We start from the raw sequence: 18,182 nt of genomic DNA on the forward strand, positions 1-18,182 counted from the left end.
ATTTTGACAATTAGAATAATACAAGTCAATGAATCCTTACAAAGACTGCAGTGTAACCACTACTATAACTTATATACATATTTTCCTCAAAACGCTAAAGAAAAGGAAACACAACTTGGGTAAACAAAAGCAGCATAGAAACACAAAAACAAAAAGTGTAATGGAGACTAACAGAAAAACAAGCAGCAGTGTAGGAAAAAAAAAAAATTGGATTGCATTACATGTTTGAAAGATAAATTCTCAAGATTGTCATAAAACAAAACACAAATCTAAACCAGATTTCATTAATCCAAAGACACACTAATTTTCACATTTTAACATCTCTGAAATCGGAGTTCATCTTATGCTCAACAATGTGTCATAGTTTAATTGGCACCTTTTTCTTAGTGGCACAAAGGCTAATGTTGTGTTTTACTATGGATGTGCTGGACAGGTGAGAAAACATGCCTCACCTATAGAAAGTGACTCAGAAGGTCTACAATAAAAAGATGATCACAGACACACCAGCAAGTACAAATGCAAAGAAAACCAGGATCTAACATTATCACGTGGCTGCTGACCATAGCCTACTGGTTGTATGTTAATTATCTTTCACTTTCTAGTCCACCCTAAAGCTGTTAGTGGCAGACCATCAGAGAGGATCCAATGGAAGAGAAGAGGAAGGCAATGGGTCATGCAGCAGCTTACACCATGTTTTGACACATGCCTGCAGCTCCTCACACAACACGCCTTGGTAGACACAAGAAACCCAAGAAAAAGGTGGGGGGGAGGAACTTTCTGGTTCTCTTAACCAACCAGAAGCAGAAAGAAAGCTACAGAAGAGTTAATCACGGGCTTAAAGCTTTGACTGTGGGACTGTCTGACTCTGTCCTTGGCCTCAGTTTACCCCTTGCTGGAGTGCTGGAGGCTGCAGTGCCCACATCAGGGCTGCGACGTCTCTGCTCAGACAGAAGCCAGTGACAGGGGAGGCACTGGAAGGCCCCCCACTCTTCCTGTAACACAGTGAACTCCTGCCTCCTTGGTGCAGGCAATCTGAGAGGGCTTTCCCCAAATGGGTAAGACTGGCATTTACAAATGTGGGAAAAACATAGGGTGTATTCACGATGAAAAGCTGGTATGGTAGGATCTGACGGCTTTCTTCATGGAAGAACTGCCAATCAATCTGTTTTGACTGCTATAAAAAAAGTAAATAAATAAAAACTACCGATCTGAAATATTCTGCAATGGGAGTGTTTCCCAATATGCTGCTTACTGAAGGGATCATCACATTTTTACCTTGACTTTTAATCACAAAATAAGGGAAGGTGACTTAAATGGCATGCACTGCCGCCAGAAGCACTGGGTGTCAGGAAAGAAGGACAGACAGAGGTTGAGAAAAGACAGACATTGTCGGGGCAGAGCAAAAACAGGGGTCTGAGTGGGGGAAAGGGATGAAAGTTGAGAATCGGAAGATGTTTCTGGGAAAGAGTGAAGCAGAGCAGAAGGAAGATGTCAATAAGCGGGAAAAGCCCAGAAAAGTCCCTACAATAGGCTCACCAGGACTTTCCTGATGGTCCAGCGCTTAAGACTCCACACTTCCAACACAAGAGGCCTGAGGTCAAACCCTGATGAGGGAACTGGATCCCACATTTTGTGTGGTGCAGCCAAAAGAAAAAAGTCTCATCTATTTGACCCTTCTGGCCAAACCCCAAAATAGCAGGAACCAATGCAACTGGCCTATTAACTGACAATCCCTATAAATCTTAAAAGAGAATGAAAAAGTTACTGGAAGGGCAAGAAGTGCATATTAAATTCTGTTCCAGTTCCCCTCTCTTCAATTACACGTGTCTTGGTCTCTGGCCCTGATTCATGTCCAAGGGCATGGGCATTATCCATGGTGATTCCTCTGCCACCCCCACTCCAGCATTCCTCTTGAGCACATCCTGCACCCACCATAAGGTGGTAGCCAGCTCTCACGGTGCACTAGAACGTGCTAGTCGGATCACAGGTGTCCGCACTGCCTTTGAATCATGTTCCCTGGATCAGATGAGGAACTCCCCAGGAGCACAGGCAGCAGACTGCTCTGCCCCCCCAGACCACTTTAAGGTCTGGAATCCCCCTCCAGCACACACTCCCAAGTAGCCCAGCCATCTCCAGCTCTGGTGCAGCCCTGACTTGTCACATCACGGAAAATCAGAGGCACATATCTGGACTCAGGAAACCAGATGCCCACATGCCCCGTCCCATCACACACCTGCCTCTATTAAAATGCTGGAGAGGATTCAGTCACCAGGACAGAGGAGAACCGGAGAACATAAGCCTGGACCAAGAAGCCAAGTTCCTTTATAAATTTTAGCTACAAACGTCTCCAAAAACAGAAGTTAGATGAAGCATTTCAGCCCTGAATTATCTCAGAGGTAACATCGGAGACGGGACCTGAGGCTGAAATATGTAGGTGGGCACAGATGAGAGCTCAAGTAATTCTCTGCCTTGGTCCAGTCACTCTGTTTGAAATGAAATTGAGGTCAGGGAGCAACATCTTCAGACAAAGGCTCTAGAGCCACCAGGTTCCCCAGAAGATGCAATGAGAAGCTACTGTGAGATCTCAGATTAGGTTTTGATTCCCAAGAGGGGCAGAAGGCGGGGGGGTGAAATCAGTGCAGGAGGGATCAGAAAGCAAAGAGACTTCATGAACACTGCCCACAGATATCGGCTGTGCCGAGCAATCTTCGCTCCATCCACCCACCCCATACCCCTTGAAACTCTAGAGCAGGGGTCGCAACCTCTGGGCCACAGCCTGGTACCTCCTGTCAGATCAGTGGTAGCATTAGATTAGAAAAAAAAGTGAGCAATAAATGAATTCTCTTGAATCATCCAGAAACCATCTCCCAACTTCCGGTCCATGGAAAACGTGTCTTTCACAAAGCTGGTTCCTGGTGACCAAAAGGCTAGGGACCGCTGCTCTGGAGGAAAGCCTGATAGAGGTTCGCTTTAATGAGATTTTGATTTCCATCAACCCAGTCTGGCACTCCTTGGATATAACCATTAAGTTTTTATCAGCGGGAGTCAGGCTGCTACAGCCCCTATCAACCCTGAGAGCCCTGAGGTTCTTAACAAATGCATTTTGAGATGACACTTCTGGGGTCGCCAGCTTCTTCCATTCCATTAGCTTGAGATCCTAGAATTCTGTTTTAACTGCAGGCAACTATGATGCTTTGGATGAGGATGTAATTCCACCTTTTTTTCCCCCAAATGTGCGGCACAGATTTAAAAGACATGTGCAGAATGTTTGAAAATCCAAAGGGCTGTGTTATATGGAATGTAACTTTGGAAAGGGTTAGGAAGACAAACAAACGCAATAACCTTCATGATGTTTCATGTGCTACTCTCCAACCTTCAGCCAAGTTCCCCAGTAAAAATGGCTACCAGGAAGGGTGGATGGACAATAGAGTCAGGTCCAGGATGACCACTGCCCCCAGGAGGCAGCAGGGTGGGTGGGGCAGTGCCCAGGACATTGCGTGGTCTCCCGCCTCCCCCACAAATAGCCCCCACTTGAACCTCTCACCACATCTGAAATTCTACCTCAAGCTTTGTCCCTCCAGCCCTTAAAAACCCCAGAGAAAGAACGAAAATCTGCAACGAAAATTAGGAATTTACTAGAAAGTCACCCTAAAGAAAAAGGTAAGGCATGAATTTCAGGCACAAGAAAATTGTTCAAGTTTGTTATCCACTCATTCTTGGAATGAGCCCACTTGTTCGCAGAGCCTAGAAGCAGGTTCTGGTGCAAGAAGAATTCTAGGAACATTGAGAAGCACCCAGTCTAATGCTGAGGTGTGCCCAAGGCCTAATGCAGTCACCGAGGCTCAACCCAGATCAGGAAACGTCAAGGAGTCTCATTTTTCAAGTAGAGAAGAAAAAAGCAAGGAGAAAAGCACGTGGAGTGCCTTCACTCTGAACCTGGACACACACGCCTCTCCCAAGCCCAGATCAGGCACCTGAGTGTTTTTTCTTTTGTTACAGAAGACACTGGTAGAGTCATAGGCAAAGTTCAGTAAAGTCGGGACTTCCCTGGTGGTCAGTGGTTAAGAATCTGCCTGCCAACCCAGGGGACATGGGTTCAGTCCTTGGTCAGCGAAGGTGACCATGCCATGGGGCAACTAAGTCCATGCAACACATCTACTGAGCCCATCCTCTACAGAGTTCAAGAGCTACCACTACCCATGTGCGCTAGAGCCTGCTCTCCATAATGAGAGAAGCCGCCTCAATGAGAAGCCCATGCACTGCAACTAGAGGAACCCCTGCTCATCACAACTAGAGAAAACCCACACGCAGCAACGAAGACCCAGCGCAGCCAAAAATATAAACAAATACAATTAAAAAAAATTGATTAAGGTCTGCAAATTAGGAAGAGGGCTGTATTTATGTTAATTTATCGGTTTGGACCATTATACTGTTATTACAGAGAAGGGTGCCCTTTTTGTAAGGAAATTCACACTGAGGTATAGAAAAGGAAAGATACATACCGTCCGCTTACTCTTTAGTGGCTAGAATATTATAATAGGCTTATACATACAGAGAAGACAGAGCAAACATCGTTAATAGCATTTGGAGAATTTGGAGATAAATGAGAATTTTTCATACTATTCTTGCATTTTTTTTTTAGAAGTCTCAAACTATTTCCCAAACAATAAAGAAAAAAATACAAATACCTGCCCTGAGAAAATTAAGATGTGAGCAGGACAGTGTCAGAAAATTAAGATGTGCCCAGCCCCAGTCTGGGGAATCCGGAGTCTACTGGGTGGTCTGTTCTGGTTTGAACAAAGGACCCCAGGCAGCTGGCACAGTGGGCGGAGCCCACCCCTGGACTTTGCTCTGTGGTACCAGGGTGGCTTTGGGAAGGTCATTTAACTGCTCTGAGATTCAGCTCAGCTCACCCACATGATGAGCATAATGATACATACTTCGTGAAGATTTCATAAAACGGGTAGCAAAAGGTAAACACTGATAGAATCAGAGCTTAGTAAATGGCGGTGGGTACTACAGAAGAAACTCAAGCCCCCTGCCCCTACAGCTGACTCTGGGAAACCAGCCTCACCCCCTTTAACCTCGGTGGTAGAGGAGGGTAGTGGGGACCTGGAGAAAATGTGAAATACAGACCGTTCATCATAACCTGGCTTGACTTCCCATCACCTGAACTGCCTCATTCTTCATTAATTAACTGAATCCTGGGCAACAAAGCTCAGGGAAGCGTCAGTGCATCTCTGTCAGAAAATACTTTATAATTCTCTATGACATGACCCATCTCAAGCCATTTTCACCTGTATCATTTAATTTAATCTTCCCTAATATCTTTCTATCTGCTTATCGATGAAACCTTCCTTCAAAAGGACTGGAACCTCTTCAGGGAGTTTATTATTATCTCGAACTTCTGGATAAACAACTAGAAATGCTTTTGTTATGCATCCCAGAGAAAATCTCACACCGGGCCCTGAGGAGACAGGAAAGAGGAGGGCACAGTGGCCTGGGGCACAGAGCAGGAGGCAAGGTGGCTGTTCATCATGGGAGGGTGTGGGGGACGCACCCCACAGGCACAGTTAGAAACAGCGGACCAGATGCTGCAGAGCAACAGATCTTGCAAACACAACACAGTGCAAAGTTTACAAACAGAAGGGAAGGGAGAACTCAAGGCTAGCAAGTCTCAAAGGAGTTCTATAGTATTCATGAAAACGTTACATTGTTGACAGGATGGCATGCTGCTAATGGGTGAAATGAAAAAAATATAGACAGCCCAAGCGAGGTTCAGAAGGGGTAAACGCAGAAGCGCTTGGATAAAAGGCGAGATGGACAGATTTAAAGGAAGAAGGTCACAGCAGACAGACATTCCACGCGCACACCGGACAACGCGCACTCGCAGACCCAGGTGCACCGCCGCCGGGGAGGTCTTACCCGAGGCCGCCGGCCTGTGGCTGGACTGGCCGGCGTGGTGCAGGCTCTGCTGGAGCAGGCTCAGACACTCCCCGAGGCAGCTGAGGGTGGCAGCAGAGGTAGCTTTCAGGAGCAGTAGGTCCTGGTCCAAGGCAGTGAGGGGACCAGACCCTGGAAGAGACTCGATGGCGTGCACCAGGTTCTTCTGCTGTCCCTCCACCTGGGTCATCATCTGCGGAAAAGGGAGACAGCGAGGAGGTGAGAGTCGAAGTCCTCACTTCCACCGTCCGGGAGCCAGCACTTAAACCATGGGAACGGATCAAAGTGCAATGCAACTGTTTACAATAGCTAGGACACGGAAGCAACCTAGATGCCATTGGCAGATGAATGCATAAGAAAGCTGTGGTACATATACATAATGGAATATTACTCAGCTATTAAAAAGAATGCATTTGAATCCATTCTAATGAGGTGGATGAACCTGGAGCCTATTATACAGAGTGAAGTAAGTCAGAAAGAAAAACACCAATACAGTATATTAATGCATATATATGGAATTTAAAAAGATGGTAACGATGACCCTGTATGTGAGACAGCAAAACAGACACAGATGTAAAGAACAGATTTTTGGACTCTGTGGGAGAAGATCAGGGTGGGATGATTTGAGAGAATAGCATTGAAACATGTATATTACCATATGTGAAACACATCACCATTCCAGGTTTGATGCATGAGACAGGGTGCTCAGTGCTGGAGCATTGGGATGACCCTCAGGGATGGGATGGGGAGGGAGGTGGGAAGGAGGGTCAGGATGGGGAACAGATGTACACCCATGGCTGATTCATGTCAATGTATGGCAAAAACCACTACAATATTGTAATTAGTCTCCAATTAAAATAAATTAATTATTTTTTGAAAAAAGAAAAAAAAAAAATAAAGTGTGGTGCAAGACAGCATCACCAGCCAGACTACGGGCCGCGTGAAGATGCACATCCATCTTGGCGCACATCCATCCTGAGATGCCGCAGGCCTGAGATGAAATCCATCCAGGTCCATCTACCCAAAGGCACTTGGCCTCTGCAGCTCTGCACACAAGAGAATTTTAGAGCTTTAGACCTAAAGGGGACCATCAGGCCATCTGGGTGTATCTTTTACAGGTCTTTGAAAGGTAAAAATAAACATACTAAAAGTAGAAGTCTTGTGATCAACTTTAAGGTCCTTGGACCACAGGAAGGTTATTTGAGACAATGGGCACCTTGGCTTTGTCTCAGAGCAAGGTTAATTCCTCACGATTCTTCCGTCTACTGTCCATCCCTAACTCCTTGGTGGTCCTCCCTGAAGTTCAGGAAATAAACGTGAAATCTGGGGCTAGCATTTATGGGGGTGAGACCACACACAGAAAAACCAGTGCTGACCCACTCTGCCCCTAAAATGCTAGGAGAGCCCTCAACTTCCTTAACACCATGTGCAGGGAGCCAAGAGGAGGAGAAAAACCAGGAGTTCAAGAGACAGCCCTGCTCCACAACTAACGCCGTGACAAACCAGTAACCCCATGGTGGCCTGGCTTTAATTCAAAAGCTACGGACAAGCAGTGTTTCCTTGGACAAATCAAGGAGAAAGCAATTTGAGAACTAGAAAAGGACTTGAGTGGTGATCTTGTGAAGTGCATCCTCCTCCTGTTTTTATACCTTATCTTGCTAAACAAGATGATGAGCATAAATCACATGGCCAGCAAATAAGCAGTTGAGCTGATATGTGGAGGAGCAAAGGCAGCCCGCCCAAGGTCACAGGTCAGCATTAGAGGCAGGAACCAACTCCTGCTCCCTGGACTCCTTCACTGTTCTTTAAGCATCTCCCACAAAAGCCATCCTTAATTTGAAGCAGTTGCTCCTGCTTTGTCACCATCATCCCCAGGAGGATTCTTGTGACCATCATGACGCCACCAGCTGGGGAGAAGCAACACCTCTGCAAGGACAGCTGGACCCGGACACAAAACCCATCCCGTAAGTGGGCTTCTCTATTTTCTTTGGAAGACAAATATCTTCTATTTCCTATCACTCTGTGTAGTCAACGCCTTAAACAGTTTGCCCATTGCAATCCTACTTAACCACAATTGGTGCCATTACTTCAAAAAGATTTTTTAAAATAGTGACATTAAATATATTACCTGCCCATCCTCTGGCCAGGTAAGTTATTTTCTGCTGACTACAGAGGTTATACCTAGCCATTCTGGCTCCTCAAACAGTACCTGAGGCATAATAGGGGCTCAGTAAGAATTCTTCTTCAGGTCTTTGCTGAAGAGCTGCCTTCTTGGGAAGGCTTCCTGCACCACATAATTTAAAATCATCTGTACTAGCATGAAAGCAGGAACCATTCTATCTGTGTGATTCACTGATGGATCCCAAGCAACTATCTGCTGAATGAATCAATGAACCCCCTGGGTCCCTTTCTTTCCACTGAGGTGCAAAAGAATCCATTTACGACACAGAGTCTACAGGAATCATTATAGTCAGTTAAGACAACATGGCTTAAGATTCAGGAAAAATAATACCTCTGTTATCAGTTTAAGTTTGCCAAGAAAATGGTTACATTTAACATCAAAAAGATAAAATGGCTACATATTCGTTGACAGTCAACTCTATGGAGAACTGCTAACATTTAGGGAGAAGCTGACTTCGAGCTACTTGTCATAGTCAGCATTTCTGTAAATTCCTACCATAAAATCTTGTCTCAGAAAAATGATGTGTTGAAAGAGAAGAAGAAAGTATAACAACAGAATGCAAATCATATGTTTTTGACTATTACAGATGATGCCATAATGCTTAAGGGAAAAGGTAAGTAAGATGAAGCCATTAACTATGGAATCCACTCATCTTTTTTCTTTAATTTTTATCTTGGAATATTAACTGATTTACAATATTGTGTTAGTTTTAGGTGTACTGCAAAATGATTCACTTATGAATCTACACATACATCCGTTCTTTTTCATAATCTTTTCCCATATGGGTCACCACAGAACAACGAATAGGGTTCCCTGTGCTATACTGTGGGTCCTTGGGGATTATCTATTTTCTACCTAGTAGTTGGAATATACTTGTTTTTAATCAACAAAAATAACTATATTCTGATTATATAGCATAGGATAAATAATTATTTCACAAGCAAAAAATATGATGCAAATCTCAGGTAAAAAAGACACAAAATTGGGGACCTCCCCTGGTGGTGCAGTGGTTAAGAATCCAGTTGCAAAGTGCAGGGGACACTGGTTCAATCCCTGGTCAGACAGGAACTACGATCCTACAGGCTGTGGAGCTGCTGAGCTCGCGCACCACAGCTACTGAGCCCTCACTCTAGACCCTTTAAGCCACAGCTACTGAGCCTGAGCATCTCGAGCTCGCCCTCTGCATCCAGGGAAACCACTGTGATGAGAAGCCTGGACACAACTTGAGAGTATCCCTCTCGCTGCAACTAGAGAAAGCCCATGTGCAGCAACGAAAACCCAGTACAACTAAAAGTCAACAAACACAAAACTGACTCCCCGAATCTCCTATCCTACCACAACAGAGGCATGCACCCAGAGACGGGTGGCACGTACCTACTCCCTGGAAAACATCTGACAGTGTTTATTGAGAGCCTGTTGCCAGCGCCAGAGACAGCATGGCCACCTAGAGGGGACATGGGAACTGGCGGTGGGAGGATTTGTCAGTTACAGTGACTGCAGAACAGCTGGTGCTGAGTGGGAGGGGGCGGGGTGCCACACCCCCACAAGCCAGGGCACAGTCCCACTCAAGAACCTTCCTGCTCAAAAATGCCAATAGCGCCCCCCTGAGTCACCCTGTGCTAAAGACATGCCAGTGACCAGGCACTGGATGGATTTCAGCATCCTTCTTGGTAAATGGAGCACTGAAAGGAAAATGATCCCAGCACGGTGCTTGACATGTTAAGTAGGTGCCTAGTGATTCATTTTCTCTCCCTTTTCCATGTGATGTGAAACAGAACTTTAGTCTTTACAGACACAACTGATGCCAACCTTCACTTTCTATTAGCATCATCAGGCTCCAAAAGAAACTGAATGAACTCTGCAAGCAACGCAGGATTGCCAGCCTCATGCCGATGTATCATGGTTATTGCTGCTTGAACATTTCTCAGACTGGAGGGCCTGAGGAGAACCTCCCATCAGACTTGGGAAGAACAAGTTTTAACCATTTTCATATCTGAGTTTAACAAAGGTCACATATGAGACGATGTCACAAAGCTGCGTGTGAGACCAAGTCTCTAAGCAGCTCACTCTGTCCTGCAGGGTCCCCACAATCTCAACACAAGGACGAAGCCCGGCCAGTGACGGCCACCAGCCTTGGAACGGCCTGAGCCACTAATTCTACATATTTCAAATCAGGTCTCTGAACGCTTCTTTATTCTTTGGCCACTCCATGAGGCATGCGAGATCTTAGTTCCCTAACCAGGGATCAAGCCAGTGCCCCTGCATTGGAAGCACAGTCTTAAGTCACTGGATCAACCAGGAAGTCCCTAACACTTCTGAAGCACAATGTGAACCATGCGTGGTGTTTAAAAACCAGGGCGAACAAAAGGCACATGTTTCATTTCTTTCTGGCATTTCATCTCTACAGTCAGGGGCATCACACCTCGCAACATGGGTGCACGTGGGACCCTCGTCAAATTTCAGAGATCTACTTCCTGAACACATCAACTCTGAGGTTCTAAAATAGATTAACTGTAGGTCAAGTCCAACTTCATAGGGAAGCAAAAATTCTATGACCCATTCCTCATGGCGCAAACAATGGCATATGCACGGCAAAATCAAAGTGTAGGTTAATGCTAAGAAAGTCAGTGGCTTCAGATTTTATTGTTTTCTTTCAGTGAAGCTGAAACCAAAGCTGAAAGCAAAGACCAAACCCCAATGGCATCAGCTCAACAAGATGAGATCCAGCTAAAGAAGGACTGGAGGAGCAGTGGCTATACTTGCCTCCATCACTTTAGACTGTTCTGACCTGCAAAGCTTGGTGTAGGTTCAGAGAGGTGCCAGAAAGGTCCCATCCTGACAGGTCAGACGTCAACAAACACCAGCTCGTCACTCATCCATCCATCAGTAACCAAAGTATCAGCTTTATGCATGGATTTCTTATCCTAATGTCACTAGAGCTGCCGGCCTTGCTGGCAGAACCTCCTGGGCTCCCAGACAACCCGGGACCTTCAGTAATTCAATCTGTCCTATTTGGGAGGAGACCAAACAATTCGATGTCAACCTCAAGGTGGCCTTGCTTTGGCAATTCTCCTCAGCCTGATGGAATCCCAGAGCCCCTGCTAAGTCTCATGTCTGGGTCACGGATCGTCCTTGGCCGCTTTAGGGCAATTTTTTTCACTTGGCTAAAGTCATCACCTAGGCTTACAAGCCAGGCTTCAAAGGCCTTAGAATCCAAACTAACTAACCTACTAACTAGCTTACCATCTCCATTAACATAGATTTACTATTCAACTAGCTTCAGTAGCATTACTTTTGTATTTCAGACTCCCCACCCAGAAATGACTTGACAGCTCGTTACAGAAGTTTCCTAAAATATCCATCAACATACAGCATGCGCCCTAAAACTCATTAAACGCCTTGCCTCAACATCCTCACCTTGCTGTTTCTGCCAGTCCTGAGCCACTGTTTCTCGATCCCTATCAAGTCTCTGTTTTGTCAACCAAATTTCGAATTCTCAGATTTTTAAAAAAAAATTTTATCCGAGTCTAGTTGCTTTACAATGTTGTGTTAGTTTCTGCTGTACAGCAAAGTCAATCAGCTATATGTATGCATGTATCCCCTTTTTTTTAGATTTCCTTCCCATTTAGGTCGCCAGAGAGCGCTGAGTCGAGCTCCCCGCGCTGTACAGCAGGTTCTCTTTAGTTCACCATTCTACACATAGTATCAGGAGTGTATATGTGTCAGTTCCCATACCCCAGTTCATCCCATTCCCCTTAATTCTCAGATCTGACACTGCCCTCCCGGCTGGGAGGCGCTGCCCCTTGGAGGTGGTGATTCCCCTACAGTATGAACCATAAATCCCCTTTGCTTTGTCACCAGAGGGCAGTAGTGACCCCTGTTCAGGTGACATTCCCACCTCTCCAGCCTTTCCCCCAGGTTCAGTGCTGGGAATACAGTCGTTCCTGGGCTCACCTGAACAATTTTCTCCTTCTTGCTGACTCGCCTGCCTCTCAACCGACCTCCTGTCCTCTGTCTGTCCCTCTGGCTCTTGACACAACATCTACTGGAATGTTAACCAGCCGAGAGCTTCCTTGAGGCAGGGTACGCGGTCCCCGTGCACAGCTCTCCATGGTCCCAAGCATGACCCCACGTGGGCTAGTTCTAAACATCTTACGGACTCCCAGCTCTCCCTCCAGGCTCATCAGGTGAGCAGACAGAGAAACCTCCATGGAGGCAGATCTTCAGCCCCTCACTTCTCAGTAGGGGCAGGAGGATGATGGTAACAATAAGGAACAAAGATGAGCAGGAGGAAATGGGGTCCCTCTCCAATGGGGCGAGGCTGCCGGCTACACAGATGAGGTTACAATAATGAGGAAGAACAAAATGACAAAACACAGGCAGAGAATGGAGAAACCAAGGTAAAGACCATATTATTCTAGATTACAAACCAAGGGAAATAAAAAATGGGAAAAAGGAGAAAAGATCTCCCTCAAATGGACCATTAGGTCTTTCATGCCCTGACTGCACATGTCGGCAAACTTCTATAAAAGGTCAGAGAATAAATATTAAAGGTTTTGCAGACCACAGGGTCTCTGTGCTTAGCTGGGCCCCTGCAGCTTGAAGGCAAGCAGGGCCCAAGTGTAAACAGATGGCCGAGGCTGTGCGCAGCATTTACTATCTCGGTTTAGATGTCAGATAATTCTCTGTTTTCATTCAAGGTGTAATTTTGTAGGCTCTTGGAGTGAGAGGTGATTTTTGATCCTATCTCGGGCATTTTGGCTATCACGTTAGGAAATTCCAGGTCCAATGTGAATTTTTTAGGAGGCAGTCACGTGCCTGGATTGAACACACAAGCCCTAGCCTACTTTTATGGCCTGTGGTTTCAATGGCGATCTAATTTCAAAGCCTTAATGGTGCTATTTTGATCTGCTTGGTTTATCTCCTGTCCGAGGCCTCCACTGGTCCCTGCTGGTTGGCCTGAGAGCCCAGGCCTTCCGGACAGAGGACAGGTGCCTGTTTTGGCAGGATCCCCCTTGCCCTGGGCTCTGGGTCACGGAGGGGAGTCTCAGGCCTGAAATCACTTATGCCTTTGGGCCTAAGGAGACGTGGGTTCGACCCCTAATCCGAGAGGATCCTGCATCCACGGAGCAACTAAGCCCATGTACCAGAACTACTGAGCCCGTGCAACAGAGCCCAGGAGCCACAACTGCTGAGTCCATGACCACAACCACTGAAGCCCCCATGAGCCTAGAGCCCACGCTCCACAGCAAGAGAAGCCAGCACAACGGGAAGCCCGCGCACCGCAACTAGAGAGTATCCCCCACTCACCACAACCAGACAAAAGCCCGCCCAACAACGAAGACCCAGCAATGTCAAAAATAAAAATAAATAAGACAAATCCATAATGTTCAAGAACTATAACATCATAAACAGAAAAAAAACGCCATCAAAAAATGGGCAGAAAACCTTAATATACATTTCTCCAAAGAAGACATACAGATGGCCAATAGGCACATGGAAAGATGCTCATCATCACCAGTTACCAGAGAAATGCAAATCAAAACTACAATGAGATACCGCCTCACACCAGTCAGAATGCCCATCATTTAAAAGTCTACAAATAACCAATGGTGGAGAAGATTTGGAGAAAAGGGAACCCTGTTACATTATCGGTGAGAATGTAAGCTGGTGCAGCCACACTGTGGGAAACAGTATGGAAGTTCTTCAGCAAAGTAAAAACAGAATCACCATATGATCCAGTAATCCCACTCTGGGGCATGTATTTGGACAAAACTAGAATTCAAAAAAATCCATGCACCCCTGCGTTCACAGCAGCACTATTCACAATAGCCAAAATGTAGAAACAACCTCAATATCCATCAATAGATAAATAAAAAAGATGCGGTACATATATACAACGGACTACTTCTCAGCCATATATAAGAACGAAATAATGCCATCTATAGCCAACATGGATGCAACTAGAGGTAATCATAACTAAGTGAAATAAGTCAGAAAGAGAAAGACAAATACCGTATGTTATCGTTTGTATATGGAATCTAAAATATGACACAAATGAACCTAAATATGAAACAGACAGAATCACGGACATAGAGAACAGACCTGTGCTTGCCAGAGGGGACAAGATGGACTGAGTTTGGGGTTAGTAGGTGCCAACTGTTATATATAGGATGGATAAACAAGGTCCTACTGTACAGAAAACTGTACCTAATATCCTGAGATAAACCATAATGGAAAAGAATATAAAAAAGAATGTGTATACACATGCATAACTGAGTCACAATGCTGTACAGAAGAAATTAACACAGCATTGTAAATCAACTATACTTCAATTAAAAAAAAGAAAGAATTGTGAGATCATAGTATTCATGGCCAAAGACATCTATCGCCGTCTCCTCCATTTTGTAGGCAGGAAACCTGGGCTCAGAGAGGCTGGGGATCGTGCCGAGGCCACACAGCTTCATCTGGACTGGCAGCCCTCCCTCTCCTCCGCAGGGGCCTCTTCACTACGAGGCACAATCTGACGTACTTCCTCCTCTTTGCTTCTCATACTCTGAAAGCAACTCCAGTGAAGGTTCTTCTGCTGTCCCTCACCCCAGCCTTCTCACTACCTGGAAACAACCAGTTTCTGTTTTGCTTATTAAAAAAGGTTGACTTACTCCCTCAACCACTATCCCAACAAAATTAGACAGTAAATACAGTTCTAAAAGAGGAAGTAAATGTTACCTGAAATCCTACTTCCCAGAGATAGGCCCTAACATTCTGGCATTGCTCTGACTCTCCCAATTTACACACACACGCAATGTTATTTTATCTAACAGGATCTTTAGATCTAATTTTGCCACATGGAAGGCATCATTTTGTATGGCTGAGAGTTACTTCAAAATACTCCACTGGGGGTTGAAGGGAGAGATAGTATGAAGTGATACTGGGTCGGGGGCTGCTAAAGCTGTTGATGGTGACATGGAGGTTTAATATTACCTTCACTAACGTTTTTATGTTTGAAAAATTTCAAACGAATGAAACTTTTTTCAATAGGAGGAAAATACATTGTTATGGGTTGAACTGTGTCTCTCCAAACTTTGTATGTTGACATTCTAACTCTCATAGCTTAAATGTAACATTACCTCAAGGGGAACTATAGCCTTTATTTTGTAAAAACTTTGAATTATAATCTATAAAAAGACTGAATTGCTTTGTTGTACACCTGAAACTAATATAACATTGTAAATCTACTATACCTCAATAACAAATTTATTAGAAAAATACAGGAGTTTCTGGAAGTTTAAAGGTGTTGAGCAACCAGCTCTCAGAAAGGCCGAGATTAGGAGATGCTCAGCAGCAGTTCTGCTGCAATTCATGGGGCCGCAAAGAGTCGGACATGACTTAGCAACTGAACAGCAGCAGCAGCAAAAGCCTGAGGAGCCCCCATCCAGGGCCTGCCAGGAACGGTTCCAACTTGCTCCCACACGTGCATGACTCCAATCACATTTTTCTCAGGAAGGAAATTATTAATATGATTGGATGTTACCAGGAGTTTCAATCCTTGCTGCAATCATTCATAGCAGGAGAAAGTCTCTCTCTCTCTTTTTTTTTTTCTCACAGAGGTCATCAGGTTAAAATCTGGTCATTTGAGTGGGTCCTAGTCCAATATGGTGTCCTTATAAAACACGGAAATTATGACCAAGACACACACAGAGGGTGAATGAGAGAAGCCAGGAGACCTGGATCAGACCCTCAGAGGCTCCAACCTGCCAATGCCTGGACTGGGGTTTCCAGCACCAGGAGACAAAGTAGCCAGTTTGTGGTACTTTGTTTCTGCAGCCCCCAGAAGCCGATACATCGCAGATGTCTTAATTTAGTGGCTACCCTGTGGAAGAGCTTTTCATTCTAAAAGCAAGTTAACCCTGGCTCTGGAGCAGAGGCTCCTTGCATGCAATATCACACTCATGTTTTCTCAAGGGATTTCTGCTAAAGGAAAAGTGAGATAGAGAATGCATTTTCAGAATGAGGGATCTAGAAAAATGGTACGAATGAACCTATCTGCAGGGCAGGAATAGAGATGCAGACGTAGAGAACAGAGGTGCAGAGGTAGGAGAGGGTGGGATGAATTGGGAGAGCGTCACTGACATATACACACCACCGTGTATAAAAAAGATAGCTAGTGGGAAGCTGCTATATAGCACTGGGAGCTCAGCTCGGCTCTCTGTGATGACCTAGAGGGATGGGGTGGGTGGGGGTGGAGCGGAGGGATGTTCAAGAGGGAGGGAATATATGTGTACATACAGCTGATGCATTTCATTGTACAATAGAAACTAACACAACATTATGTAAAGCAATTATACTCCAACTTTTTAAAAAAGGAGGTAACAGAAGATGGTGATACACAGGTTAAAAGCATTACTTTTTTTAATTCTATGTGTTTGTACTGAATGTTACCAAGTTGGTAACGAGGGATGCCAGGCACAAAAGTAATCATCTCTTGCTCTCAAAGAAACAGGCCAACAGGACTGTGAGTAGAAGGTAAAGGGTCAGGAAATAATGGTCTCCTTCATCCTTCATTGCTTGACAGCTCCTGCCTCTCTCGTACAGACACGGCCCTGGAGGTGTGCTAGATGCAATGAAGGCGTACAAGGCTGGCCTCCCCGGCACAAAGCCCATGACCGGGGCTTTGGTGGAAGACCCACCCACTGCTGCCTTTCTTATAAATGTCTTTCTTTTTTTTTTTTTTTTAACAAAAGCAATACTTATCACAGGATAAAAAAATAATAATAAAACAGAAAATACATATACCCATATCACATAGATAAATAAATGTTAAAATTTAGGCAAATATACTTACAACATTTTCATGCACAAATATGTACTTTGACTTTTTACGAAAGGGGTTGGAAATCATAATACTGCTTTTTAAATTCCATCTCCCATGTCAATAAATTGGGACAATACTATTTAAGATACTGCAGATCATTCCAACCCATCAATGGGCTGCAACTGACTGCACAGTTCCCCACCAATGGACCTTACGATGAGGTCTAACTTTCTTCTCTGTGACAAATTCCAATTCCATAAACTTCTCTGTAGGTAGATATCTGCATAAATTTGCAATGATTTTCTTAAACTTCTAGAAAAGTAATTGCTGAATTTGAAGGTATTTAACCTTAATTTTTAAGGCTTTTGAGAAACACTGCCAGCTTGCCACTGGAAAAAAAAAAAAAAAACTTATCAATTTGTATTTCCGGGACTTCCCTGGTGGTCCAGTGGATAAGAATCCTCCTAGCAGTGCAGGGGATGAAGTTCAATCCCTGGTCAGGGAACTACAATCCTACACGCTGTGGAGCTATGAAGCCCACATACCACAGTGAAGACCCAGCGCAATCAAAAACCCCGTGTGTTCTCAGCTGTGTATGCGCTGTCTTCTTCCTTGACACTCCCTAAAAATCTCCCTTTTCTCATAATCAATTACATACACCAAAAAAAAAGAACCACCCCCGCAAAGCAAAAACCAGTGTTTCAGGATTTTTTTTTTTTTTTGCTTTAATTCACTGTCCATGTTCCTGAATAATCTGGGGTTTCAAAAAATGTTAAGAAATTTCCACATCCAGCAATGAGTAAGTAGTAAATAAGCCCAAGAGACCTAATGTACAGTATAATGAATATAGACAATAATATTGTACCATAATCAACTTTGCTAAGTGACTAGAAGTTAATTATTCCAACCACTAAAAAGAAAGGATAATTATGTAATGTGACAGAGGTGCTAAATATTGCTACAATGGCAATGCTATTACCCTATACACATGTATCAAATTAACAGGAGATGCACCTTAAATTTACACCATGTGATATGTCAAATATATTGAACAGAAAAGCAGTTTCCATATCCAGTCAAGAAAATCCAAGCAAAATAAGATGAAAGGGAGTCCAGCGAGCATGTTTCCTTTGTGAGAGTGGAATCAGTCCTGCGGATGGTTGGGTGGGCACTCCTGCAGGGCGGAGGGCAAGATGGCCCCAGCAATGGAAAGTTACACACAGCCCTGGGAAGGGAGGGGTA

The 18,182-nt window shown here is 44.6% G+C and overlaps 1 protein-coding gene and 1 long non-coding RNA gene across 17 annotated transcripts in view; one reads left to right on the forward strand and one right to left on the reverse strand.

Moving 5' to 3' along the window:
* The window catches only part of OSBPL10 (oxysterol binding protein like 10), a 330,377-nt gene that overhangs the window by 76,479 nt on the left and 235,716 nt on the right, over nt 1-18,182 (reverse strand). For all 16 annotated transcript variants that reach the window (XM_081526990.1, XM_081526981.1, XM_081526980.1 and 13 more), the window contains one exon: nt 5,926-6,136. In XM_081526990.1, coding sequence (XP_081383116.1) covers nt 5,926-6,136 — 211 coding nt within the window. The remainder of the gene's footprint in view (nt 1-5,925; nt 6,137-18,182) is intronic.
* LOC145520521 (uncharacterized) lies at nt 7,741-11,535 on the forward strand. Its single transcript, XR_014064540.1, has 2 exons — nt 7,741-7,907; nt 9,951-11,535. It is a non-coding gene; the product is annotated as an uncharacterized LOC145520521 (long non-coding RNA).

The sequence above is a fragment of the Giraffa tippelskirchi genome, chromosome 9, assembly GCF_054371585.1.
Source record: "Giraffa tippelskirchi isolate mGirTip1 chromosome 9, T2T-mGirTip1v1.2.pri, whole genome shotgun sequence".
Taxonomy (NCBI): Eukaryota; Metazoa; Chordata; class Mammalia; order Artiodactyla; family Giraffidae; genus Giraffa; species Giraffa tippelskirchi.